Genomic DNA, 26,855 nt, shown 5'->3' with positions numbered 1-26,855 from the left:
AGGTGCTGCAGAAGGAGACAGCAAAACAGGGAGAGAAGGAAAAGAAATGGATAATCCATGTACTTACACAGCAGATGCTGGTGGGAATACTTTGTTTCAGGAACAGTTGTGTTTTAGACTTACTGTGCAAGTCCCGTGTCTTCGTGGCTGGGGTTGATCCCAGCCTGCAGCACTGTGGCCATGTGTGCCATCAATCAATCAGTGGGCTGTAATCCTGAAAGTACTGTTTATTTTCCAGAAAAATGACTGACTAAACACTGTTCATTTGATTGTAGAGCTGTGCAAATGCTGGTTAAATTCACCCACGGGACGCGGGGCAGCAGCGAGAGATGTCATGAAGTCCTGGCAGAGCAACCTGGAGCCAAAACCAGGTGGGGAGACTCATTCCTTTGCTGGATTTGGATCCCTGCAGAACAGCCTGTGTCCTGAATGATACAGATTTGCAGGTAGTACCAGGAGTTTGAGGTCAAGTCCATTTGGTATTAGGGGATTCCATGCTCAGTGCAGCACTGCTGGCTGCCCACACAGGTGTGCTGTGTTGTTGTCATTCCTGCTGCCACACGGGAGCAGATGTTTAGAGGAAGTTTTACAAGTTCAGCAGAGTTTAAATCTCCCAAGAAACAACTCATAGTCTCTTGTCAGCTCCAGGATAACTGGGATGGGAGGGCAGGGGGATGGTGCTCCAGCAGCTGAGGATGTGCAGAGCAGTGCAGGAGCCTGGATGGTGGAGTTCAGGAGTTTCCTTGCTCTTCAAATTGAGTCCCGTGGGTGGGATCATGAGCAGCTCCTGCCTGCTCCAGTGAGAGGGGATTTCCATCACACTTGGAGAATGGTCTCCAGCCCTTCCCCTGCATCCTTCTCTGGGGAGATGACAGTTGCACTTAGTCCTGCTGATAGAGCTGTTACAAGGTGAGGAGCCTCAGCCCAGCAGCTGTGGTGAGTGGTAAGTGCTGAACAGGAACAGGTTTGGACTTATTTTGGGAAAAACATCAAGGTATGTGCCCCAGGCAGTGGTTCAAGTGCTCCTGTCCCCTCTCACACAGCGTGTCAGCTCCTGTCCTTCACCAGCCACCACTCCTGACTCACAGAGGTGTTTATTCCCCCAAACCTGGAGCAATGGAAGTTTTGGCTGTGACCATCAGTGAATACAGCAAAGTTAGTCACTTTTATTTAAAAGAAATAACATATTACAAATAAGTGTGCAAAACAATTCCTGTGGTTAAATACACATAAAAGCAACATGCAACCTTGACATCAACATGGTAAGTTAGTCCTTAGTAGGTTACGTGACACTAAAAGGGACTTGTCAGAGTTTGCAGCTAAACAATCTGGGAGTGAACTGGCGTGTCAGGGCTGAAGCATCTGTGAAATTAAGAGTCCAGAAGAGCTGGACCTCCCTGCCCCAGGGTTTAGTGCCAGAGAGGCCAAGCTTGGAGCTAATGTTGTCTTCTGGGTTAGGAGCTTGTGCCTTAGGTCAGCAGGAAATAGGGGAGTGTACAGGTGAGTAGGTTCAGTCTAACCTACCTGTCCTGGGCCAGCAGCTTTAGGATGCGACAGCTCAAAGAAAAAAAGACAAGTTTGCAAGTTTAAAGCTGTTGCAGACGTGGATTCCTGGCAGCTCCTTCAGTCCTGTGCCGGACCTGGGCCTGTCCCAGCTGCGGGCTCTGACAGCAGTTTGGCAGCACAGCTGGCACACCAGTACCCAGAGGGATTTACACCTGGAACAGCTGACTGGGAACAGGACTCACCTCTACAGCTACAGGGGCCCTGGGTGTTTGCTGTGCACACCCAGGGGGGTTGGGTCGGCTGCCTAGAGGTGCCTCCACTGCTCTGGAGTTTGACACCTTGGGCAGTTTGTGCTGATCCCTGCCCTGCACAGGCAGGGCCCCACCACTGCCCCCACCCAGCTCCCTGCACAGGGCAGGGGACAAACTTGAGCTGCAAGTGTCCCCTGTCACCTCTCTGCTCCTGGCCAGGCTGGCAGAGGGAGCATCACCCAGAGCGTTCCCCCCTCCCAGCCATGCAGTGGAAGTAAAGCAGTGCCTGAAATCTTCTGGTTTCACATCCCTTCTCCTCAGCCCAGCCCCGGGGGTGGGCAGCCCCAGAGAGCTGCCCTGGTGGCAGGCACGGCGTTGGAGCCAAAGTCATGTCACAGTTTGGAGTAAGAGAAACCCAGCAGGCACAAGCTTGTCGAAAGCCACATCTTGAAAACTTGAGTTGGTGACAGTAACCCAAAGAGATTTTAATGATGAATACTTGCAGAAATGAGAACAAACATATGTAGTCCACTACTTCAGAGCTGCTTGTGATCATGTTGGGCCAGGCTTCTCCGTGAGCTCTGCTGAACTTCTGGATCACAACTGGACATTTGGAACTGTCCCTCAGAGGTGTGGAGTGGCCGAGGCAGGGCTGTGACTCGTGCACTCCCCTCCACCCAGTCAAAGCTTCTCATCTGTCATTTCTAGGAACTGAGCGTACACATCCCTTGAGCATTCCCCTTTTTGGTTGAATAAGAACTTGTAGTAGCTGCCATCTGCACATATTGCTGCAACACAAACAAGCAGAGTCAGCTGGGCTGTGCCTTTCTGTTCCTTCAGCTACAGCACAACCCTCCCTTCAGGCTCACAGAGCACCCAGAGATGCTCTGGAGAGACCCGAGGGCCACCAGCCCTGGTCAGCACAGGCTCTGCCAGCCTTGTGCCTCCCTCCCTGGGCAGTGGGAGCAGCCAGAGCTGACAGGGACACACAGCCCTGTCTCAGCAGAGGGTTCCCTCCAGCTCCAAACCAGTGTAGTTCAAACCCTGGCTCTCCAGCCAGAACCTGGGGACTCCTCCATCACTCACCTATGACAGCGTTTGGCTCTGTTCCAAAGGCACAAATGCATGGAGAGCCTGAGGGAACCTGGAATTTGGAAAAACTCCATTTGGAACTGAAGTATTTGGGGAGAAAGGTGGCAGAGGCCAAACTGAAAGAGAGAAAAAAAATAACAGCTTAGTATGGTGCTGAGTAGAGTGGATTCAGAACTGCTGGAGCGACTGAACAAGATAAAGAGCTCACACTATTTTTGACTGGCTTTTTATGATCTTTTACCAAGTACCAGGTAACCTGGACAATTCCCCTTCTTGGCAAGGGAGACCCTACACCTACCTTTATGTTTTTAAGTGACTGGAAAAACTGCCAAAGGATTGATTTTTAGTAGAGGGATGTGTCCACAAGGTATGTTCATGCTGAGATCCACTAAAACCCACCCTGACCCTCTGCTGGAATTCTGCAGCTCCACAAGGGACAGCAGGAACTTGGCAGTTTAACTACAGAGCCCTAAATCTGCAGCTTCACTCCAGCCCAGCACATCAATCTTGCTGCCTCCAGCAGTGCAGGGATTTGCTACTGAGTGACACAACCAGTGTTTTAAATGCCATTAAAAGCTCAAGGTCCCACCCCAGCTTCAGAAAGGCTCAATCCCTACCTTGACTGCTTATTTCTTTTGGGGTCTTCTGCAGCAAAGATGTGGACTGTGCCGTGGTCGCTGGAGACGCAGATGAGGGAAGCATCCTGATTGAAGTTAATACTGCAGAGAACACAGAATACTGCAGGATCCCTCCTGGGCCAGACCCACAGCCCCTGGCACACACAGTTCTGCTGCTGCAGTTGCCCACAGCAGCTGCCAGCCCGCTCTGGGGTGGGAACAGCTCCTCTCTGTAGGAGCTGGGGCTCCCCTGATCCAGGGCTGCTTTGGGATGAACAGCCCAAATCCCCCAATCCAGGGCTGCCTTGGGATGAACAGCCCAAATCCCCCAGTCCAGGGCTGCCTTGGGATGAACAGCCCAAATCCCCCAGTCCAGGGCTGCCTTGGGATGAACAGCCCAAATCCCCCAGTCCAGGGCTGCCTTGGGATGAACAGCCTGCACTTGGAACAGGGTCTAGAGTGGCAGGAGCAGCAGGACTCCCTGACATGGACACCATGGGTGTGGGCCACTCTGACACTTCTGGAAGAAAAGGAGCTCTGCTCCAAGGAGTGGGCAAAACGTGTAACATTCCTACCCCAGATGGGGCTTGGAAGAGGAGGGGGAGTTTCCCTGCTCCTGGCAGAGTCACACCTCTGTCCTGGGCACTCCCCTCACAGCAGGATGTGAAGCCCCACCCTGCCCCAAGCTCTCCAGTCCCTGGGCAGTGTTCAAGTGCATCGGGGCCCTCCCAGAGTTGGTGTAAGTTCAGCATCCCCAGCTCCCACCTGTGCTGGGCAGAGGCACAGCCTGGCACCACCCACGGTTCTGTCCCAGCCCCTGTGCCCTGTGCCAGGCTCCACACACCTCCCAGCTCCCTCCCCAGCAGCGAGCCCAGAGCAGCCCTGGGCCCTGTGAGTGCCAGGAGGGCTCTGTGTGCCCAGGAAGCACATCTGTGCTCAGCACAGCACCTGAACATCCCAGTACATTGGACATACCAGTATATATTGGCTGCCTGTGATCCTCGACGTAGCTCCTGGATTAAATGCCCTGATGAAGTATCAAATATCCTTATAAGGGTCCCCTTGAAAAGGAATCAAGCCTTGTATTAGGAAGGGCAGAAGATTCTCTTTACATCTGTGAATGCAGCCTAAAACTCTGTCTGTCTGACCAGTATGTCCCTGCACACACCTCTGGGGGTTTTCTTCTTGCTAGATTTGAGAACCTGTTTTAATTTTGGGGAAGAACATTGATTGCCCCCACACCAGCCCCACAATGTTACAGTTCTGTGGTGCACAACCTTGTCACTTGGCTCCTCAACTCAAGTTTCTTTCAGCTCATTTCTAAAGCACCAGCACAGCCCTGGCCCTGGTTGGCAGACCCTGGAATGTGCCCAAGTTCTGGGACTCACTTCTGCCTTGCTCCCTCAGTCAGTGCTGCCATTTTCAGTGCTACTGTGCAATTCTTTCCCACAAATTATAATCAGGGTGTGGCTGACTTGTCTTAGAATTAATTCAGAGGCTGTCCATCATCACCTGCAGTCCTGTTACATGCCTGGTTAACAGGTGCAGCTCTCCAGTCACACACCAGGAGGTAACAGAACCCAGCAGAGAAAGATTTGGTAAACTCAGCTTAGTTTTGATTTAAGAGGCAGGCTTGGGATGTTTGCTGACTGTGCTCAGACTCCCTAGTTTGGTTGGAAAATAAAAGCTGTTTGAACTTTTTTTCTCTGTACAAAACAAGGAACATCCTGACACAAATGCAGCAGATAATGAGTCTACTCAGCAATGGAGTTGGCAGCTTTAAGAACTCTGTTTAGAAGACATGCAGCCATTAAGCTTAGTTAGGAGAGACTGTGGCTGCATTTTCTTTTTTTAAGCTGTTTGAGTGACAGGCTGGGCAGTAGAAACTGTTCAAAGGAGACACTTGTTGGATTCATTTGGCTTTTCCTTGAGAAACTCCTTTCATTTGAGTGGAAGAAGGCAGTGAGTGCTCCTCTTGCCTCAGGGAGATGGGTCCATCTGCCTGACATCCCTTTGGGAGATGAAGGGCCCTGGCAGCCCTCCCAGGGGTTCCCAGGGAGAGGGCAGGTCTGTCACCATTTGAGCTGCACCCTAACCTGAGGTTTTTGTCAGTGTGTTGTGCTCTTTAGTCCCACAGGGGTGCACACACCATTTCAGAAGGAGGGGGGCAGCCACCCCCTCCTGCTCTGCACCAGGGGCTAAGCCCTGGCAGAACAAAGCCCTCTGGCAGGACAGACCTATCTGCAAGCATTTCTTTAGCCAGTGGGTGTGAAGTGAGTTTAAGCAGAAAATAATAAAGGTGAAAGAATACAAATAAGATTCTCCCCCTGCTTTTTAAAAAAATTAACAGTATCTGTTGAAGAACACGTGAAAGCTGTGAGCTGCTTGGGCCAGGCTTCTGCCACTGAAGAGTCACTGCTCCAGTCAGCTAAAACATAAGCACTACCTCAGGCACAGCCCTTGGCTGTTGGTGTCTGGGGATCCCAGAGGGGCAGTGAAGATAAAGGGAATGCACATTCCAGTGACAAATTTCCCCGGTAGGTATTTCTCTGTCTTTCCTACGAAGGATGTGACTTCCTGTTTGTGACACTGGAACACACAGTAGGTCAGAGGCAGGGACATCACTCTTACTTTTTCTGATGCTGTTGCAATTCTTGTTCCCTGCAGGTTTAAAGCAATACAGCTCAAGACTCCTTCGTGGGCTGGGATGTCCACGGGAGGCTTCTCCGTGTTGGCCAAATCCACGATCTGCACGTGCCCAGTGTGTGTCCCAGGAAATGCAAGAAGAGAATTATTACTATTTGGACAAAGGACACAGAGACCTGAAAGACACACAAAAAAGGAGAATAACTGGATCATTTCCATAAACCAATGTTTTCAAATGTAAGTTTCTAAAATACCAGTAATTTCACAATAAGCAAACAGACATGGAGCAAGTCAGAATCTCATCTGAGTGGCTGGTGCAGGATCCCAAAACATGACCCATCCATGAGTGCAGAGCACAGCAAAGCAGGGGAGTAGCATAATTTTAACTTGCTCCTATCACTTTATTTCAAAGTTATCTAGCTGTGGTTATCCAGACTGTGGGTGTTTTCAGAGATCAGCTCCATCAGTCCATCACATCAAAGCCATTTAAAAAAGAAGTTATTAAGTCTCCTTAGTGGCTCAGAAAGGGTAAGAGTTTATCAGAGGTGATATCTGAGTTTCTGCTCCATCCTGATGATTATTAGTAAATCCTGTTTGAACTTGGTTCTTACAGCACTGGCACTTTTTCCTTTGTAATATTTTGTGGCCCATTTAAGGTAAATCACACCAATCCCACATATCCTGCTGATGCCAAATGAATTCCTGCAACCTCAGCACAAGAAACAACCTCCTTCTCCTGCATTCCCTGCCTGTCAGTCTGGCTGGAGCTGCATTCCATGTTTGCTCCAGAGTCCCAAAGATGGAGACTCCCAATCCCAAATAACCTCCTGGTGGAGAAGAAACCCTCCTGACATCCAAGCTGATCCTCCCCATCCATTGAACACGGCCAGCAGCCCTTGTTCCATGGTGTGGCACTGTCAAAGTGTTTGCAATGATGCACTTTGTGTTTATAATTAAGCTTTCAGCACAAAATACATCCAGTTCCCATGTTCTTTACAGAAGGAAGAGTGTAGCTCTTATAGAAATCACATCTATAACGTGAGTGCAGGAAACAGCTTTTCTGGGCCAAGTCTTTATAAATCCTAATAACCATTTTATAAACAAAAGCATCTCCAAAGGGCACAACTGCAGTGCAGCAAGTGTTTAATGACTTCTGAAGAACTGAGTGAGGCAGCTGAAGATAAATGGCACGTCAAGAACAGAATAAACTTGTTTCCATCCCCCAGCCCACATGTAGAACTGACCTTTAGGGTTGTAGCAGGTTTCAAAGACGTGCAGCTGGTGGGGATTGTGTGTGAACGTGAAAACTTTAATCATCGAGTCCAAGACGACCACAATTCTGAAACAGAGCAGAAGTTCCTGGGACTTGGGGGGGGTAAAACAGGGACACAGACATTCATTCAGACCTGCAAAGGCTTTCGAGTGATTTAATAGCCATGTTCTTCCTGCCCTCCCCCGCAACAGACTCCCAGCCTTGCAAAAACCACACAAGGATAAGCCTGCAAAGGACTTTTATCCAGCCCCTCCGCCCACGCACACACAGGCTCCAGCTGTTCACAGCTGCTCCTGCTCCAGGGAGCTGCTGGAATTCCCTTCACACTCCTCCAGACCCAGAAAAGCAGCCAGCAGGAGCCACAGGAGAACATTTCCCTGCATTAGGGGGCTGGGAAGTCTCACGGGCTTTTCACCAAGGTTTCACATCCCTGTGATGTGAGTATACTCGGCCTGTGACCTGTTTACATCCAACACTTGCCCCAAAAGCCTGTTTTACCTGTAATTGCTGAGGCTACAGCAGGATCTTTTTCTTTCTACAAGCAGCTGGAAACAAGAGCACAGAGCCACCCTTAGCTTTTGGACCCCTCTGTTTCACCCACCTGTCCCTTCGCAGCTTCACTGCTTTGACTTCTGTAGAAAACTCGATCTCAATGACAGTCTTCTTCTTCAGGTCATCCCAGATCATGACTAGAACAGTGCAGAGGTTGTGTTAAACCATGAAGGCAGATCCAAAGATCCACACTGTCTCCCTTCCAGTTCCCCAGAAGGCTGACCAAGAGGGGCACCCCATGGCTAAGCAGCTGCAGATGGGACACCCTGCAAACCAGGCCTTGAGCCACCACATATCAACCCCCTCGAGCAGGCAGGAGCTGCAAACTCCAACCACAAAAACTGACAATAAAAATACAACTTTCTAAAGAAAAGCAGCTTTTTTTTTTTTGTTTGCTCTGAAGATTATCAAAGAAATAATGCAGCAGTTGCAAAAAAGTAGCATATTTTCTTACAAATCTTTCCAGCCGGGGAGGTTCCCCCTCAGGCTGCTGGGATGGAGCCTCCTTGCAAAGCTCACCATGAGAAGGTCAGGGGGTCTCTGAGACCTGTCACTGCAGGTACCAGCCTGTTCCTGCTGCCACAGCAGTGGTGGGACTCCCTGCACCACAGTGACTTAAAGCTGCTGCAACATCCCCTCACCCTTCAGGACACCTGATGCCAGCCCAGGGCGGTGGGTTTGGGAGCTCTGGGCAGTGTCACACAGGCCAAGATGTTTGCAGGGTCCCTCCCTGGAGCTCACCTTTGTTGGGTGGGTACTTCGGCTTCTTTCCTCCACCCACCAGTGCTAAATAGTTGCAACGAAACAACATTTCCACATGGCCAACACCACCTTCTACAAACTCTGGAAGACAAATATTTTATTTAGAAGCGTCAGAACCTGTTAAAAGGCCACCTAGTTTTTACCACTGTTACAAGAAAAGCTCATATTATCCAGCACATCTCCCAGGCACCTGAGAAGAACAGCATCTTCCTACCCTGGCTGCCCTTCAAAACCAGAGGAGGTAAATTCCATGAAAGTTCCTCACACTGGAGCAGTAAAGTCCTGGATTTCATATAAGCCCTTGTGGTTTCTTCAACAGCACTTCTGAGTGCTGTATTTCCTTCCTGAAGAGTTTTGGACACTACCCCCTTCTGCACCACATCCTCCTCTTGACTCCAGAAAGCATTTGAAGCAGGATGGCACATTTTGCTATGAAAAGGGATTATCATCATGACAAAAAGGCCTAAAATATTTACAAGTGGTAACCTGGGACAGTTTGAGAGCGTGCAATGTGTCCTGAATCTGTGTTAGAGCACTGAATGATTATCTGCACAGTTCTGAGGGACAGTGCTTGGATGGGAACATCCTGGAACTCCTGCATGTAGGGGGTTGCAACAGTTAAGACTTGGTTTCATGTTGGGTTACAGAGAACAATCAAATAGACAACTCCAGCCGGGACCATCTCAGGCAGGTTAAAATCTACAGGAATGATGAACAGGATCTCTCTGTGTACCTACACAGCCAGTTCAGTGGGAGTGCTCAGAATCCACAGGGAAAAAGCAATCTGACTCATAAGAAACTTTTCACCACAGGAGTCCTGGAATTATCTCCATCCAGAGCTACTGGCAGGGAGAGTTTTGACAAGGTACTCCACAGGACTCCAGGCTGAGTCCTGATCCTTTGAGCACACTGTCACAGGTGACAGTCCCAAGGCATGTTGCTTATGGAAGAATTCACTGTTCAGAGCAGAAAATAGTTTTGGCCACGTGAACAGTGACTAAAATCCTTTACAGCAGTAGAAAGTGAAAGTGTGCCTGGTTTCATAGGAATTGCTTATTTAAGTACATTTTTCCTCTTATTAAATCCCTTTTATCACCACAGGCTGGAAGTGGCTGGGAAACCTGTTTAGCAACTCACTTCTATATTTAGGGTTAGAATCACATGGCTGGGTTTCAGTTTCCCCTATTTTGACTTGGGTTTGTTTGCTTTCTGATAAAAAAGCCCCACTGTTAATACAGCTCATCTACTGATTTCTGTTCAAACATGAGGGAGCAGCTTTACTGCATTAAGATCCTCCCAGATTTTTTAGGCATCCAGAGAAGGCAGGATGTAGAGTATCAGAGCTCTCAGTGCTCTTGCAGACAATACTCTGGGTATGAGAAATGTTATGCTCAGATCTCCAGGAGAAGGGCTGGAGTTTTACTGCCACACTGGATCATCCAGATCACCACAGGAGAAAGGAACAACTACTGATGGTGCATGACTGCTGCAGGGAGTGACTCCTGCTCAGGGATAACCAACTCCTCTCCTCCTCAGGGCTACAAACATCAGCAAGAGCCAACTCAAGTCTGTGATAGGTGAGACAAATCCCTCGTCAGCCAGTTGTGCAAATTAACAGCACTGAGACATCTGACTGAGCAGTGGCACGAGTGAGAGCCCCTGTGGGGCAGGAGCTGCCCTTCCTGGGGCTTTATCCAAAGCTTTCCAGGGATGGAGCAGTGAAAGCTGAGCAAGAACCAGTCACAAAAAAAAAAGGAGGAGGCTGAGCTTCCAACCAGAGCAGCACGGTGGAGTAAGTAAGTGCTTTACCTTGTTTCTCTTTTTCCTTGAGAGGATCTGCATTATAAACTCGGAATCCATTTTCCATTCCACATGCAAAGCATCCTGTGGTAAAAAGCACATGTATATACACATATATATAGTAATTGCCAGATACACTCGAGAAGGAAGCAAGAGCCAGAGGGTTAGGAGAGCATTACTGACAACTGCATTGTTACACTCAAGCACTCACAGGCTCTGTTAGTGATGCAAGTGAAAGCCCTTCAGAGGATTTGTTCTCTGGCCTGGTGCAAAGGTCTCGGTATTGTTTTTAGACAGGTAAGAAAACAATGGAAGGAAAGGAAACCTATTCCCAACCCACCTGTATCCTATGCCATGTGCTACAGGGGGAAGGAAATCAGCATTTTAATGTTTATGGTCTGACAGTCATTATGAAGGAAACCCCCTCCTTTCTCAACAGGTCTGAATTCACCCCACATTTATGACTCTGCTGTGGATGTTTCCAGAGCACAGAGCTCCTCAAACAGCTTTTCAGACTGTGTTAATGCCAATAATGACATGCCAGTAGCTGAAGTCCAACCCAGAACAAGAGTAGAACACTCTGATTAAAACGGTCCCAGATTAAAACACTCTGGAAAATAATTGTAGTTACTTTTTTGTACAGAATTATTCACGTGCCTCTTCAGTGGAATCCACTGAACTACCAGTCTCCTGTCCTGCCCTTCCCCTGCTGAGGGAATGCAGGTACTGGTACCAAGAAATGCCAGTGTGCAGTCAGAGCAATGACAAGTCACCAAGGAGCAGCTGCTGTCACTGGCAGCAGCCTGACAGCAGGTTGGTTGCTACAAAATTTGTGTGCAATGTATCAAAAATCCAGTTAAAGATCTTTGAGGTACTGAACAGATGTTTCAATTATTCTGGTTCTATTCTTATGCACTGCAACGATTAGAACCTCCCAAATAAAAACAGGAGCTCTGTCTAAACACACCCCTTCCCCAAACTTGATACCCCCCAAAATCCCAGGGTGTGTGGAGAAAGAAAACAAAATCCACAAAAACCTACTCCCTCAACCCAAAGGACTCCCAGGTACAGCTTCACCTGTCCAAGAGGTTGCAATAAATTAAGTGGTTAAAGTTCCTTACATACATAAACACACCCAGAGAGTGGCTAATGAGAATATAATAACTACAGCAAGATTAATAACCATATTGAAATAGGCTTTTCCATGACCCCTGCTCATTGCACCTTGTGCCCTCCCAGGTCTGCCCTGTCAGAGTGTGGTGCCCTGAACTCACAGCTCAACCAGCTGCTGCCCCGGGCAGGGCATTACTGGGATAACCAGGGAGCAAACAGCAATGGAAACCTTTCCCTCTGCATAAAGCAAAGCTGCACAGGAGCTGTTCCTGGCAGCTGAGCCACAGAATCATCTCCCAGCAGCAGTTTTCTAACCCCACGTTGTATTTCCAGGATAAGGGGAGGGTGCTGAAGCTGCTCTGTAGTAAGAGAGCACTGTAAGGTTGGAGTTGTGCTGATCCCAGCAGCTCCCAACCACCCAAAGGGAGCATTCCTGATGCAATCACACCCAGACTTTACCCTTCCCGTGGCACCTCTACAGCTTCTGCAGGGCCAAGCTCATGACTAAGGCGTGGGCTGCTTTAGTGCCTTGGGAATGTCTCCATTTTTAACGGGAGACAACCCAGCAGCAGGTGGGGATGTGAGTAATGGTGAGATTCCATCCCTACCCACAGAGATGTGGAGCTCCCAGGCACGGAAACCCCTGAGTCAAACAGGAGAGAAAAACACACGGGAAGATCCCTGCTCCTCCTGCAATCCCAGGTTACAGGAGCAGCTTTGGAGCTCAGGGATTCCCATCTGATCTCAGTGTTACCAGTGGGATCACAAATTTGACACTTACAGCTTGTGAGCCCTTCTCAGTGAGAGAGCTGGAGGGGGCTGAGAGGAGGCAACACTTCCTTAGGCTCACTGCCTTCCATGGATGATGACCTCTCATCTCAGGAAGGGACAGATGTGCTGGCCAAGTGCCACTGACAGAAGATAACCCAGATTTTCTTTTTTTTAAATGTCATTATTACAGAGTTATTGCCCCAAGCTGCAGCTGTGCTCGTTCCTTCAGCAAAGTGATATCTGCTGGCAGTGCCAGTGAGGCCACAGGGAGTTTTGTTCCTCAAAATCCACAGAAAAAAGAAGAGTTAAATTAATGCCCAGCCTGGAAGATGCCACAAGCTGAAGGCAGAACCTTGGCCCAGAGAAGCCCACAGGATTCAGGGCCTGAGGTCCAGCAGCGGAGCCCAGGGAAGCGATGACAGCTGGCACAGCTCCTGCCATAGTGGTTTTCCTTGGCACAACAAATGTTGTCCAAAGCCACAAGAGAGAGCACAGAGCCCTACCAACATTGGGGGGTCCTACAGAGAAGCTTTCAAGCCCACTGGAGAGGAGCAAATGCATCAGCCACGTGTTTCAACATCAGAACAAACCCACCCTTCAGTTTTCAAACCAGCTTTTGGCTGCCACAGTGACAAAAGAGAAAAGTGTCAGCAAGTTACAGGTGCACTGTCTGGGGTGGTCCCTTGTGATGATGTTTTGTCTGTTCATTTCTGAGAAGCACTTTAGTCCTCTGAAAGCATTGGAAAAGGGCCTGGAATCGGGAGCACACGGGCTGAGTACTCACACAACCCACAAGCCCTTCCACTCCCTTGTGTTACAGTTTCAATTGAAAACCCCAAAGTGGCAAAGGCACCCCACCTAAAAAGGGCATCACTCCAACAGGAGGGGGTAGGCTCACGGCAGAGCAACTTTCTCCCTGCTCTGTCAGGGAGCTTCAACCCCCGAGAGACTTCTCAGATGGTTCCTCCTGCTCTCCCATCCTTGTGGGATTGGCCAGTGTTAAACTGGTAAGGAATTAGGTTATTGTGACAATCCATGAGACACCCACAGAGTGAGCCCCAGCACTCCAGTGACTCATGTTCTATTCCCGGCAAGGAGAAGGAAGCAGGAGCTTTCCCTCCTCCCTGCTCTCCAAACATCACCTGCCCTAAACTAATAAAGTGTCAGTGTGACACCTGCAGTGCCAACGTCGTCATTCCTACCAGGAACAGCTCCAGGAGCTGCCAAATGGAAGCCAAATGTGTTTTTAATTCAAGTTTTTTGTTGTCCCTCAATTGCCTGGCCAGGGGAGGTTGGATGGGACTTGAACACTGCCAGCTCTCAGATTCCCAAGCCACATTCCTCATGGTACTTTGGATGTGTCTATTCAGAAAAAAAAGGGGTTATTTTGCATCTAGTGCTACAAAATTTATGGAAGCCTTTGCAACAATCAAGTTTTACACTAAAACAATGATCTAAAGGCATTTTTCTCTTACACTGCTCTCTGTATAACCCGGTTCCATCACAGCTCAAGCACCGAATATCACCACTCTGTTACAGACCCTGCAGATTTGAAATTCAGCTCATCCTCAAAAATCTTTTTCCATCTCTGTTGCAAAGACAAGAGCTGCTGAAAATCAGGCTGTTCTGTTCTTTTCAAGTCACTGGAGTAGCACTTAGAGAGCTGCAAAGACACTAACACCTCATCACCAGCTTGATGTGCTCCTGCCAAGATGTGACCAGAGGTGTTTGACTAAAATCAACACAATAATTCGTGTTTACACACGACTTCAACAGTGTCAGCAACAAGTAAAAGAGCTGCAGTCTATGACAGAAGCTTCAAGACTGTCTTGGGCAAGAGTAACATTTGTTAAGGCAAAAGGATGTTACAAAATGATGAGCTTCTATTCCTTATTCCACCAAAATGACACGTACTCATCAGGCTAGTGCTATTTGTGTCTTGCAAAAGCAGAGATGAGGCACCTGCCACCCTTTTCTGAAGCAGACCTTCCCTAACACAGGGAAAAGGGATGCAGCGGGGATTTGCAGCAGGACATGCATCTGTGCCTGCCTGAGTGTGATTAGTAGTGTTAACTACGACTTTTAACATGCAAAGCAGGCAAAAAGAAAAGAAAAATCGGTGACACCCCTGGCTTTGAATGTCAAGTACTCACACAGAGGAAAGGCCATTCTGAGTCACCTTTCAGAGATGCAAGTCCCAAACAACCCCGAGCTCAGGCTCCGACACTCGGGGGGCAGCCGAGCACAACCAGCCCCAACAATCCTGTCCTTGTGCTCTCCCCCACCCACCCACCCACCCATCTCTGGGCGCTGACACGGCCGCGCCAGAGCCAAAACAACGGGACAACCATTAAATTCTCCGGCCTCCCCGGCTCGGTCCGCCGCTCCCGCCGCAGCCCCGGGGGGCGAGCGGGACCCGGCACCGACGAGCCCCGGTCACTGCCCGCTGCTGGGAGGCGCCCCGGCCTCAGCCCGACCCCGGGCGGTCCCCGCAGCCGCCCGTGCCCGCAGCCCCGGCCCGGCCCCGCCTCACCGTGGTCCTGGTTGAAGCCGGCGTACAGCAGCCCGTTGCCGTGCGGGTTGGCCGGGAGCAGGTTCATGGCTCCGGCTCGGCCCCTTCGCCCCCGCCCGCCGCCCCTTACACCATGGTGGCTCCGCGGACCCGCCCGAACCGAGCTGGGCCGGGCCGAGCTGGGCCGAGTCCGAGTCCAGCCGAGTCCAGCCGAGCCGAGCCGAGCCCGCCTGAGCCGGGCCCAGCCTCAGACCGGACGCTGCTTCCGGCCCCGGCAGGCGGCGCTGCCGAGCGCCGAGCGCATCCACCCGCCCGCGGAGGAGCGCAGAGCAGTCGAGCGGCGCGGGAATGGCGGCGGGAGCGGTGGGGACGGACCGGGAGTGACCGGAGTGACCAGGACTGACCGGAGTGACCGCTGGGTCAGAGGGGAGGATGGGTGGCTCAGGGCAGCCCCCGGGCCCTTCCCAGCTTCGGAGGACTCTTTGGTAGAAAACTCTCCCATCAAACGAGTGAAAGCAGAAGAATTGCAGTAGGAACTCGCTGAAATTGGGACGCCCTGACTTGACAAAACCTCAGACCCAACCAAACCCCAGACCCAACCACCAACGCCACAAATACGCCTCGGAAACGTGGAAGTTCTCAGCACCCGAGGCCCTGAGCACCCCGCGTGGAGTTCAGGAGGAATTTTACTCCAAGCAAGACAATAGACCCGGCAGCCTGGGGAGAACCCTTCCAATCGGAGTTATTCCATGGCTGTAGGATGAGCTGAAGCGCAGCCTGGGCGTTCTCACCCCAACACCAACCATTCCCCACCCCTCGGGTGTGTTCCCTCCTTCCCGTGCTCCGTCTGCTCTCCTTCCCCGGCAGTGCCTGACGTTGTATCTCAGTTTGTGACCAGCTCTGTTGGGAAGTGACCTCAGCTCTCAGCCCTGGAGCTCTGCACTGACAAGCTGTGACAGTATTTTTTCTATATATAAAATACAATAATCACACTGCATCTTTACAAGACTTTATCTCCTCAGGCAGCCAAGACGCTGGGTGTATGAACCAACAAGCCCCTCTTTGTTTTTTTTAAATGTTCCCCTCTCTAGCTGCAGCCCCAGGCTTTCCGTACTCCATGTGGGATTGCTGCAGGAGTTACCAGGAGTGAGCAGTGCTGCTCCAGCCTTTATAGCTCATCTTTATCCTGGTTGGCAGGAGGGACAGACTCTGCCCTTGGGGACACACACATATCCATAATGCTCCCTCCAGCCAGGCATTCTTCCTGCACATCACACACAGAGAGGGCCCAAACCACTGCCTGGTGACTGAGGAGGCCAAGGTTATAATTTGGAAGAAATAAACTCGAGTAGCAACGTGCAAGGGACAGAATTCCATCCTGCTCCCGGACACCAGGCAAACAGCCAGAGCACTCCCAAAGTCTGGATGTCTCCGACTCAGGTGTAACCCCTGGGAGCTGCTCTGGGCATGTTCTTAGGGTTTGGAGATGTAGTTTCAATATTCCAGCACAGGCAGCCCAGCAGGTGGAGCCTGCTGATCATCCAGGGCTTGATCCCATGGGAATTCCTTCCAGCTGCACTTTGCTTTGCCGTTTAGGCTGTAACTGTGAGCACACTTGTTCTGATGGCACTTCTCTCTAAGTGCTGATGCATTAATTGCTCCAGGTCCTGGCATCACTTTGGCATTTTACTGGCTGGACTTCCCACACTCACAGATCTGTGGTCCAGGAGGAACATCACAGACAGGAAACTTGGTGGTGTCTCAGCAGTGACGACAACAATAGGAAGACAACAATGGGATGAAGCTGCTCCGAAGGATTGTTGTTCCTGAGGAGGAGTCACACGATCCCTTCACACGTGGGACACTTGGTGTGAGTTATTCTAAAGAAAGGATTTGTTTTCCAGAAACGTTCATTTATTTAGTTTTTAAATAGTGTTCTTCAAATCATGTTCCTTTTACCACACTGTCTTTGGCATTTTTCTCCTGGAACTTTATTGTAGAGTGGTATAAAATGTAATTAATATGTTTTTTACAGAAAAATAAGTATTTAACCCACAATTCCCCAAAGTATTAAGTAACACACCTAAACCTTTATCAAATTGATTACAGAGGACAAAACCTTACTGGGTATGTGCTGTATACCTTGCTGGTATATGCAATAGTACAGAGAACTCCCCTCTCTTCCTCCAGTTCTTTCTGAGGAATCAGCACCATAAGTCAAGGTCAAGCCTTCCAGTGAATTAACTGGTCCCAGTCTGGCAGTGAATTAAAGCAATGGGTAATTTGACAAGATAATTTGCTTTCTACTATGACACATGATAGATTTGCATGAGGGGGAAAAAAAAAAGTGAAACTAGAGAATATTCTAGGCAAATACGACCAGAGGAGTGAAAAGAGGAGGATGGGAAGGAAAGGTAACTTAAATCCCCTTTTCCCAGATCCATTAGCTCAGTTTTAAATCCATCTGCAATGTTCTGCAGGCAGAATATATTTGTATGGATGAAGCTCTTCAGTGTTGCCCTTTAAAAACATCAAGTGAGAGAATACACCACAAACATGAACCTTGAACTTAAAGGACGAATATTCTGATGTTATGAACATGGCAGTGAAAGAAAGGGAGAAAAACATCTCCTTTTCTACTCTTTCACTGAGAGCAGTTTCACAACAAACACCTTTGCTGTTTAATGATCCTCCACTAGAACAGCATTTTTATTAGTATTTCCCTCTACTCACTGATGACAACAGAAAAATAAACACTTTAGGAAGAGAAATCCGATCACCTTCATCGATACATTCTGTGTATTAAAACATTTTGCTTAAACTTGAGCTCCACAATCAGTGTGGCACACGAAATCACCTGCGTGGGGTTTTTACACCTGGGTAATTCCTCCTCCTTTTCTGAAAAGTCCGTGCAGCAAAGTCCAGCCCTTCTCGTGCCTTGGTACTGCCAGGGAGCCGCAGAAACCAGCAGGAACCGGCAGAAGCAGATGTTGTCATCTGTCGGTCTAATTCCTGATGCGCTCATTTAGCAGTTGAGAACCTGAGAAGCACTTTTAATATGGTCTGGGTATTATATATATTTATATGTATATATAAAATTCTGGTCTGGATGCTGTGAGTCCAGAGGGCCACAGGGCGCTTGTGGACGGGTGGGTGTGGAGCAGCTGCTACCTCCCAGTCCTGCAGGCACAGACCCCCTCACAGTGGGAAAAGACCCCCCCTTCACAGCGGGGACAGCCCCTCATCATAGTGGGGACAGACCCCTCTCACACCGGGGACAGACCCTCCCTCACAATGGGGACAGACCCCCCTCACACTGGGGACAGACTCCCCATCCTAGTAGGGACAGTCCTCCCCTCACACTGGGGACAGATCCTCATCACAGCGAGGCAGAAGCTCCTCACACCGGCTACAGACTCCCCCTCACAGCAGAGACAGCCCTTCACACCGGGGACAGCCCCCCATCGCCGTGGGGACACCCTCCCATCACACTGTGATGAGCGACAGACCCTCATCACAGTGGGGACAGACCGTCCCTCACAGCGGGAACAACCCCTCAGACCAGGGACAGCCCTCCCTCACAGCAGGGACAGCCCTCACATCACAGCGGGGACGGACCCCCTTCATAGCGGGGACAGACCCCACCGTGTCTCTCGCCGGGTCCCCGCCCGGCTCATCCTCCTCCTCCTCCTCCCTCCCCGCCCGGCGGACCCGCGGTTTAATCACACCCTTTTGAGGCGCAGCTCTGCATTTCGCACCGCATCCCCCCCGGCCCAGCGCCCGTGGCCATTCCTGAGGTTGCCTTCAGCCTCCCTCTAGCGGATTGGCCTAAAATGGTCCTTCCACGGGCGATCCCGGAGCTTTAGAGCGGCTCCAAACTACAAATACCAGCAGCTCCGGCACCGCTGAGAGGGCCCAGGACCCACCTCTCCTAGAATAAACCTCTCCGCTTTATTCTTCAAACGTTTCTAAAGATTTTTGCTTTTCTCGTATAGCCATAAAAGCCCACAGCGAGGAAAGCGTTTTGAAACGTTCTGCTTGGATTTGCTAATTTTTTTAGCCGCTCTGTTATTTTTCCCGTGGTGGGTGGGCCCTTCCTGCCTCAGAGTGACGGTGACAGAAGGACCCAGACCTTTAATCCTGTTTCGCAGCAGGTTTAACAGGAGAGCGGCTGCAGCAGCCCGGGAATGACCATGGAGAAAATCCTGAAGGCAGAGCTGAACACCAACATTCTGAAGGCCGTGGGCAGCTCGGGGGGAGGATGTATCAGCCAGGGCCAAACGTATGAGACAGACAGAGGGCGGGTGTTCGTGAAAATCAACCACAAACCTCAGGTCAGTGCCAGCAGATCTTTGACTACTCCTATGGTTGCATTGTAGAGAGGTTTTCATTGTAAACAATTCGGAGTTTTGCACTTTCAGGCTGACTTTTAATTTTTCCAGCTTTCAGTGATCTTTTAAAAGCTGTATCTGTTTTATATCCAGTATTAGTGCAGCGGGTTTGGTTAGTGTGAAATGCGGTGTAATGCGACGTGATAACCCTCACCCTCGTGGCAATTCCTGCAAAAAGGAGGCCACGCACAAAGCTGTCATTGTGGTACTTGGAGTTTGGAAAAGCCCAGAGCTGACTTTGCATTCACTGTGCTCTTTTTCATGTTCCAGTTGAGAGGATCAATAGTGGGAGGGAGCAAACAGGGGCCAGTGCTAAAACTCACGTATTATCTTTAAAGCTACAGGGGTTTCAAATGTCCCCGTTGCTTTTTGCATTTCTAGAAGGAAAATTCTTCAGGCCAAACTCTTGACTTTTCTGTTACTAAATGGATACTCAATTGCTCTTTCTAACACTGCAGTGCATCAGAAATTTGCATTATCAATATCAAAACCATCCTAAACTACTGTGAAAAACAGCAACTTTGCTTCAAAAACACAAAGCACAGGCTGAGTGGTTGTGCTCTCATCCCCATCAGTGACTGTTGACCTTGGGGAAAGGAAAACCAGTTTAAGGGTTCAGTCTTTTACCTCATTTAGCAGTGGCTACTTGGGGTTTTGGAGGAGTAGGTCTTGGGCATTATCCTCCAAGTAGTTTGGTGTCTCCATAAGCAGCTGGAAATCAGGGTGAAATGTGACATATCCTACTACCCTGGAATGAATTTAGGAAAAAAAAGAAGTTAGGATTAAAGCACTCAAGTCTCCCTGTGTGAACTGAAGCCTTGCTGCAGCTCTGTCCTTTTATGAAGAGGAATTAACTCCTTTTCGGTCTGTAAAGGGGTTGTTGTTTTCCAGAGTAACTCATTGCAGACATCCGTAGTTTAGCCCAGGGATATTCTTATTCCTTGACAGGCTAGAACAATGTTTGAAGGGGAAATGGCAAGTTTGGAAGCGATCCAGAAAACCAAGACTGTGAGAGTTCCTCAGCCCATTAAAGTGATTGACCTGCCTGGAGGAGGAGCAATGTTTGCCATGGAGTACCTGAAGATGAAGCACCTCAGCAAGTATGTCCATACATCTCTTTGTACTGTGTTTTGGGGTATATTTTTGTATATCTTGCAGTCAGAAAACTTCATGAGCAGAGTTGCTCTGATCTCTCAGGGGTGGAGCTTCTCTCTGTCGACATCTGCATTTGTTACAGATGATTTTGGTCCATCTTTCTCTCATGAGAGTTTTCATGGAGTTTCTTTTCCCAGCTCATCAGGTTTCTTTAACCCTCCAGGCTGCTCAGGTCTTTTCTCTCAGTAGAATCTTCCAGTATGATTTAAGTCATGATTAAGTTAAGGTGACATGAAGTTACATTTCATCTGTCAGCCAACATGAACATGGAATTCAGGGGTCACATATTCTTGAAAACAAGGTTTCAGCAGTTCAGTGATGCATCCTGGGCCCATATTGGGAACGTTGTCATGCCTCTTCTGGCAGCTGTTTGTCCAGCCTGTATATTTTTACTGGGACAATATTGGCAATTCCACAGCCTCCTCAAATAGTCCATTCCAATCCATCCCACTGTTCCTAGGAAGGATTTTCCAATGTCTGTCCTCACTCCTCCTGACTGTGATTTTAAACCCATTATTTTCTCCCTATTCTGAGCATTAGAAGAAATTAACTGCTGTTAAGGGACCTGTGGAATATTTAACTGGTTTTTAGTTGTCTGTCTTCAGCATTAAGCAACCTTGACTCAGTCCCTGCCTTTGGCTTCTTTCCAGATTTACCATTCCCACTGCTGTTCAGCTGATCTGGAAGGATAAAGCCCAATAGTTGATAGCATGTTCTGTCCTCAGCTGATAGTGGGGCTGATAAGGAAGAGCCCCTGATTCTCCTGCCCTCTCTGCTCCTGTTTATACCACCTTGTGCTCTATTTACCTTTCTTGCAAGAACATTGACTTATGTCCATTTTATTACCTGTTACAGCCTGTGTCTTCAGAGCTGTTGTTGAGTCACTTGCCTGTTATGTGCTTGTGAAGTTGATTAAGGTTCTATGTTTGCCAAAAATATCCTCGCTCATATTTAATTGAGGGGTCTTTTTCCCCTGTTACTTGTCTACTTCCAGTTTAATTTTGCTTTTCTTGATCCTACAGATATTCCTCAAAGCTGGGAGAGCAGATAGCAGAGCTTCATCTTTATAACAGGAAACTTGGAGAGAAGCTGAGGAGTGAGGGAAGCACAATTGGTAGAGTATTGATGTCATGTACTAAACCAAAAAGGGAGCAATTCCTTTGGCTGTGGTGCAGTGTTGCCTTATAATCTTATTGATAATTAAAGTCAATAATGGAACAGTTTTGTGAGCTGTGTCCCTCCTGTCCTGCTTGAAGTTATTTTGTCTGCCTATTCCCTGAAATTAAGGTCTGTGTTTGCAAACTTTACCATGTAAGAGCCCCTAATATTTATTTTATTTTGTAGGAAAAGGAGCCGGTCACTCTGAGTCCCAGTATGTGGATAAGTTTGGATTCCACACAGCCACCTGCTGTGGTTACATAGCACAGGTATGGTACATTCCATGGCTGGGAAAGCTGACAGGCACTTGGATAGGTCTGGAAACTCCTTGTTCCATTGGCCTCCAGCTTTGCTTTCCCTGTTCCATCCTGCCCAGGGGAACACAAGGACTGTCCAACATGTGTGCTTTGGTACAGAGCATGTGGCCAGCACGTGGTGGATGGAGTGAGAGTTTGAAATGATGGAGTGGCTCTTTAAGTTGGTGATACTTAATCAAATCAGTATCACTTCCCACACCATGTCTTGGTTTTGTTTTTATTCACCCCCTACTATATGGATCTCAAATGGCAAACCCCGCTGCTTTAGGAGAGCCTCGTCATGTAACACGTCACATAAGACATGGAAAGGGCTCTCAGAGATAATTCCACCATTTTCTGGCTCTGCACATGCCAGGATTTCATTCTGTGACTTAACTGATTGAACTTTCAATATCTCAAACTCTTTGCTAAATACAACTTTTCACCAAATTCGAAACGGGTTACCCGGTAAAAATGAACAAATATTTCTGCATTTCCCTAAAGGTTTGAAACATGATATGGAAGAACAGACTTGATCTTACCAGAAAGTGCCCTTCTAAAATACATTAAGAAAATGGGACTGAATGAAAATAGCCAGAACCTCAACTTCTGTCTCATGTTAAAGAGAGCCTCACCTAAGTGTGGGAGAGAGCAGCATTCCCAAAAGAACAACCAACAAAGCACCTCAGGACACTGTGCACTGATCACACTGACACAGTCCAGGCCATTGTGTGATCATCAAACATGGATCTGTAGCTATTATCAGCTCTGACTGCACATATATTAAAACTGTGTGTCACAAACCTCTGTGCTGGATTTTCCAGGTGAACGAGTGGCAGAGTGACTGGCCATCCTTCTTCATCCGCCACCGACTCCAGGCTCAGCTGGATATGATTGAAAGGGATTATGGGGACAGAGAAGCCAGAGAACTCTGGTCACAGCTGAAAGTATGAGCCATGTCTTAAATCTGTTGTTTAGAACGTCAGAAAATGTGCATCAGCGGGTTTGTAAAGGTGTTTTATAAGAGATTTATCTTGCTTAGCATGAGCAGTGGTGAGTGGACAGTGGGTCCAACAACACTGTCAGCTGGACAGGATTCCTGTTGCTCTTTCACTTTTTATAGATAGTGGAAATAAACCTGTAATTGAGCACTGACATTTATTTCTGATAATGATAAGATGCTAAATCCAATCTAAGAGCTTGATGTTACGAACTGGGTGAGATTCTTCTGCCTGGACAGGTTTTTTTTACATGGTCCAGGTTCACAGCCAGGCTGGGTCAGGCCACACTCCATGCAGCACTCAGGGAACACCAGGGATGTGTTCCTCTGCAAGCTCCATGTCACAAATTTATTCTTTAATTCTGCTTCAGTGGTGTAGATGTTTTACTGCTGCCATTTTTGCCACTGAAATGTTTTAATTTAAACGACATTTATTTTATATTTCTCTGACAGCCAACGCTATCCACGTGTAGAAATAGTACATTAGTATTAGGTGTTGATACTAGACTGTGATAAATGCTTTGCTAAGCTCTGTCAAGAACAAACCCAGAAGATTTATTACTGGCAGTTCAGGTTTGTGCTTGTAGCCATCAACTTCCCAGGCACTCCATGGGGGCAGCATTTGGCCAGCTCAGACTCTTACGTCCTACAGTACTTTATTTTATGTAATATTTTCTTCATGACTCTTTAATTGTTGCCTGCTTGTCCTTTTTCAGCCAAAGATTCCTGAAATGTTCTGTGATGTGGAAATTGTCCCCTCTCTCCTGCACGGGGACCTGTGGGCGGGGAATGTGGCTGAGGACGACTCCGGGCCCGTTATCTTTGACCCCGCCTCCTTCTACGGCCACTCGGAGTTCGAACTGGCCATTGCCGGGATGTTTGGGGGCTTCAGCAGCTCTTTTTTCTCTGCCTATCACAGCAAAATACCCAAAGCTCCAGGATTTGACAAACGAAACAAGCTGTATCAGCTCTTTAATTACATAAACCACTGGAACCATTTCGGGACGGGGTACAGGGGCTCTACCCTGAACATGATGAGAAAACTCCTGAAGTAACCAGGTAGGTTTGAGAAATTCCAACGTATTCTCTTAGGAATGGGCAGCCCTTGCTCATCCAAAGTACCACAAACTCGGAATTGGTGGTGAAACACCTGACGTGGAATAGGCTTAATGCACTTCTGAGCCTCACTAATTAAGAGCAATTGTGTAATTTTTAACTTGGGCACTAGTTTCCCAGCACAGATTCCTCCCCTGCTGAAGGAAAGGGCTGTACTGTTTGTGGATGCCCCACTGGGTTTAAAAGCAGCAGGACAGTCAGCAGGACAGTCAGCAGGACAGTCAGCCTGACTCTGCTCTCTCACCTCACAGCTGCTTTTTTCCCCCAGTTGTTCCACAGCAGCATCTTCCCACTCCTGCTGCTCCATCAGCAGTTTGTTGTGGAGAGCTGCAGTTGTGGGACTGTGGTGCTGGAAGTAACAATGAGTTCCTTACTGTTCTGTTTACTTTTCTGTCTCTGTTCCTGTCCCTTTTCCCATGAATATTTCTGTAGTCTTCCCTTTTCCTTTCCTTCCCCATGTCAAGTGTCCTAATCCAAAGTTCCAATCAGGTTATGTGAATCTGAAGATGAAAACATTCTCTTTTTGATTTAAGGAGCAGACGAGGCCCTTTGGCTGCACTTGCAAACATATGTAATTAATAATATTTCTAATATTTAATTTAATGTAATTTACTCTCAGGCTTTTGTTTTTCTCTTGCTGTGAGAACTGAAATTCCAGTGGTATTTCCTAAAAAAGGATGTTTAGTTCCTTGGTAATTAACTGTATGATCAGAAGTGGGTTGTTAGCACCCAAGTTTGATAACATTTCATAGGTTTAGTGTGATATTTCAGTGTGTTGTACTACAATAGTAACATATTTAAATAGCTTTGTAAAAAGACAGCAAAATGTGGGAGGGAAGCTCCATATTTTGGTGATAAGAAGCACCTGTGGCTGCTGGGTTGGTCAGTGCTTGATGTATTTTCAGTTTTAGAAGATGAGGTGCAGTGGGCAAAGCTGGTCTGTTGTGCCCCTGCTGGGTTATGGAAGGAACAGTGTCAAATCCACTGGCTTTGTAAGGGTTTTATTGTTCCTCACTGCTTTATTTTTACAGAAAACGTGGGCAGTGGGAATTTGGGGAGAAAACTGTTCAGCAAAGACAGTGGTTACGATGTGAGCTAGAGTACATTAGTGAATCTGTGGGGTTTTAATGGGAGAAAGTGGTAAAGAAAGTAAAAGTAAGTGCAGTTCCACAAATATTTATGTGAATTATAAGATTTGGCTAAGAATGACCTCACTATTTAGGCTTCTGACTGTTGTCGTGACAAGTACTAAAATATAATATTCAAAATGCTAGAATATGTTTAGACTTTTTTGCACTTTAAATGGTTGTGCTGTAAAGATTTCACAAAGTTTGAAGTTCGATGTTGTGATTGGTACAGTTTAAAACAATGCACTTTGTTCTCTGTAAATAGGGTACAAATAGGGAAAAACTGTTACTTCCTTCGAATCAGGGGGATCTGTCACAGCTGGTTATAAAACTTAATAGAACTGGAACAGTGTAAAAGTGGAATAGTAGAGTTAGGACACAGCTGGAATTGGGGCTGATGGCTGGAAGATCCAGGTTTGGGAAAGAGCAGAGTGCATGTGCACTGGGGTTTATGGATGTGAACAAACCCACCTGTATTACACTGCTGTGAACTTAAACTTCTTCTCAAATAAAACACTTGCCTTGCAGAAACCAGGTGTTTGGTGTGCCTGTGTCTGGTGGCTGTGGTTTGTTTCAACGAATTTGAGCCTGAAGATAAGGTATTTGGGTGTGGATGGAGCTGCTGGATACCAGGAAAGGGCAGCTGCCTTCCCGACATCCTGGCCAGGCTGAAGTGCCTCCCTGAATTTCCTGTACAGTCAGTGGAGCTGTAGTTGTAGCTTTCAGGGTTCAGATGTTGTTTCCAGAATTTTGGGAGGTTTAGGTTATTAACCAGGTTAATGCTGTGTGCAGTGTCTTGGTGTGGGTTGGGTGAGGAATGGAGGCCATGGATAAATAACAGCACCATCCAGATGCCTCCCCTGCTCCTTGTGCAACCCATGTCCCCATCCCAGTTCCTTCCCCCTGCAGTCCCCATCCCTGTTCCCTTCCCTGGGGGTCCCTATCCTTGTCCTCACCCCTGGGTCCCCCTCCCTGAGTGTCCCCATGCCTGGGAGCCCATTCCCATGTGCCCATCCTTGCCACCATCCCCAGGACCCCATAGCTGGGTGTCACTGTCCCTGGTGAGTGCTCCCAAGCTGAGTGTCCCTAAGGTGGGTGTCCCCAGGGTGGGTGTCCCTGTCCCCAGTAGAGGGGATGTCCCCAGCCTGGATGTCCCCAGGGTGGATGTCTCTAACCCCAGAGTTGAGTGTCCCTGTCCCCAGGGTGTGTGTCCACAAGGTGGATGTCCCCATCCCCAGTATGGATGTCCCCATCTTTGGTGAGTGTCCTTGGTGGGTTTCCCTGTCCCCAGGATTTGTGTCCCCAGGCTGGGTGTCCCTGTACCTGCTGGGTGTCCCCAGGGTGGGTGTCTCTGCTGGGTGTCCCTGTCCCCAGGCCGGGTGTCCCTGTCTCCAAGGTGAGTGTGTCCCTATCCCCATGGTGGGTGTCCCTGTCCCCACGGTGGGTGTCTCTTGTGCATGTCCCTGTCCCCAGGCCGGGTCTCCCTGTCTCCAAGGTGAGTGTGTCCCTATCCCCAGGGCGGGTGTCCCTGTCCCCATGGTGAGTGTTTCCCTGTCCCCAGGGTGGGTGTTTCTCTGTCCCCACGGTGGGTGTGTCCCTGTCCCCATGGTGGGTATGTCCCTATCCCCATGGTGGGTGTTTCTCTGTCCCCACGGTGGGTGTGTCCCTGTCCCCATGGTGGGTGTCCCTGTCCCCACGGTGGGTGTGTCCCTATCCC

At 48.7% G+C, this 26,855-nt stretch overlaps 2 protein-coding genes and 1 long non-coding RNA gene across 11 annotated transcripts; 2 read left to right on the top strand and 1 right to left on the bottom strand.

The window, feature by feature from the left end:
• Positions 1-1,146: 1,146 nt before the first annotated feature.
• Positions 1,147-15,163, bottom strand: WDR45B (WD repeat domain 45B). The gene is made up of 10 exons (XM_032706377.1): positions 14,917-15,163; positions 10,509-10,583; positions 8,679-8,780; positions 7,987-8,074; positions 7,357-7,451; positions 6,098-6,288; positions 4,442-4,527; positions 3,467-3,568; positions 2,844-2,965; positions 1,147-2,545 (listed from the first exon to the last, which is right to left on the bottom strand). The coding sequence occupies exons 1-10, from the start codon at positions 14,981-14,983 to the stop codon at positions 2,439-2,441; spliced, it is 1,035 nt and encodes a 344-aa protein (XP_032562268.1). The 5' UTR covers positions 14,984-15,163; the 3' UTR covers positions 1,147-2,438.
• Positions 4,297-12,604, top strand: LOC116796097. Of its 4 annotated transcripts, none has more exons than XR_004360263.1 (4): positions 4,297-6,349; positions 8,058-10,491; positions 11,143-11,312; positions 12,574-12,604. It is a non-coding gene; the product is annotated as an uncharacterized LOC116796097 (long non-coding RNA). The 4 variants fall into 4 exon arrangements; XR_004360262.1 differs by having other exon boundaries at positions 8,058-10,495; XR_004360261.1 differs by having other exon boundaries at positions 8,058-11,312.
• A 78-nt stretch (positions 15,164-15,241) lies between the features above and the next one.
• On the top strand, positions 15,242-25,988 carry FN3K (fructosamine 3 kinase). Of its 6 annotated transcripts, none has more exons than XM_032706381.1 (7): positions 15,242-16,765; positions 19,047-19,229; positions 20,235-20,386; positions 21,464-21,555; positions 21,786-21,868; positions 22,720-22,842; positions 23,612-25,666. In XM_032706381.1, exons 2-7 carry the CDS (start codon positions 19,083-19,085, stop codon positions 23,948-23,950), a joined length of 936 nt encoding a protein of 311 aa, XP_032562272.1. In that variant the 5' UTR covers positions 15,242-16,765; positions 19,047-19,082; the 3' UTR covers positions 23,951-25,666. The 6 variants fall into 6 exon arrangements, with proteins under 6 accessions (XP_032562272.1, XP_032562273.1, XP_032562274.1 ...); XM_032706382.1 differs by having other exon boundaries at positions 15,242-16,767; positions 19,051-19,229; XM_032706383.1 differs by lacking the exon at positions 15,242-16,765 and adding an exon at positions 18,158-18,478.
• Positions 25,989-26,855: the final 867 nt, after the last annotated feature.

The sequence above is a fragment of the Chiroxiphia lanceolata genome, chromosome 19, assembly GCF_009829145.1.
Source record: "Chiroxiphia lanceolata isolate bChiLan1 chromosome 19, bChiLan1.pri, whole genome shotgun sequence".
Taxonomy (NCBI): Eukaryota; Metazoa; Chordata; class Aves; order Passeriformes; family Pipridae; genus Chiroxiphia; species Chiroxiphia lanceolata.
Note: the sequence above shows the minus strand (reverse complement) of the source record. Positions and strands in the feature narration are given on the sequence as shown.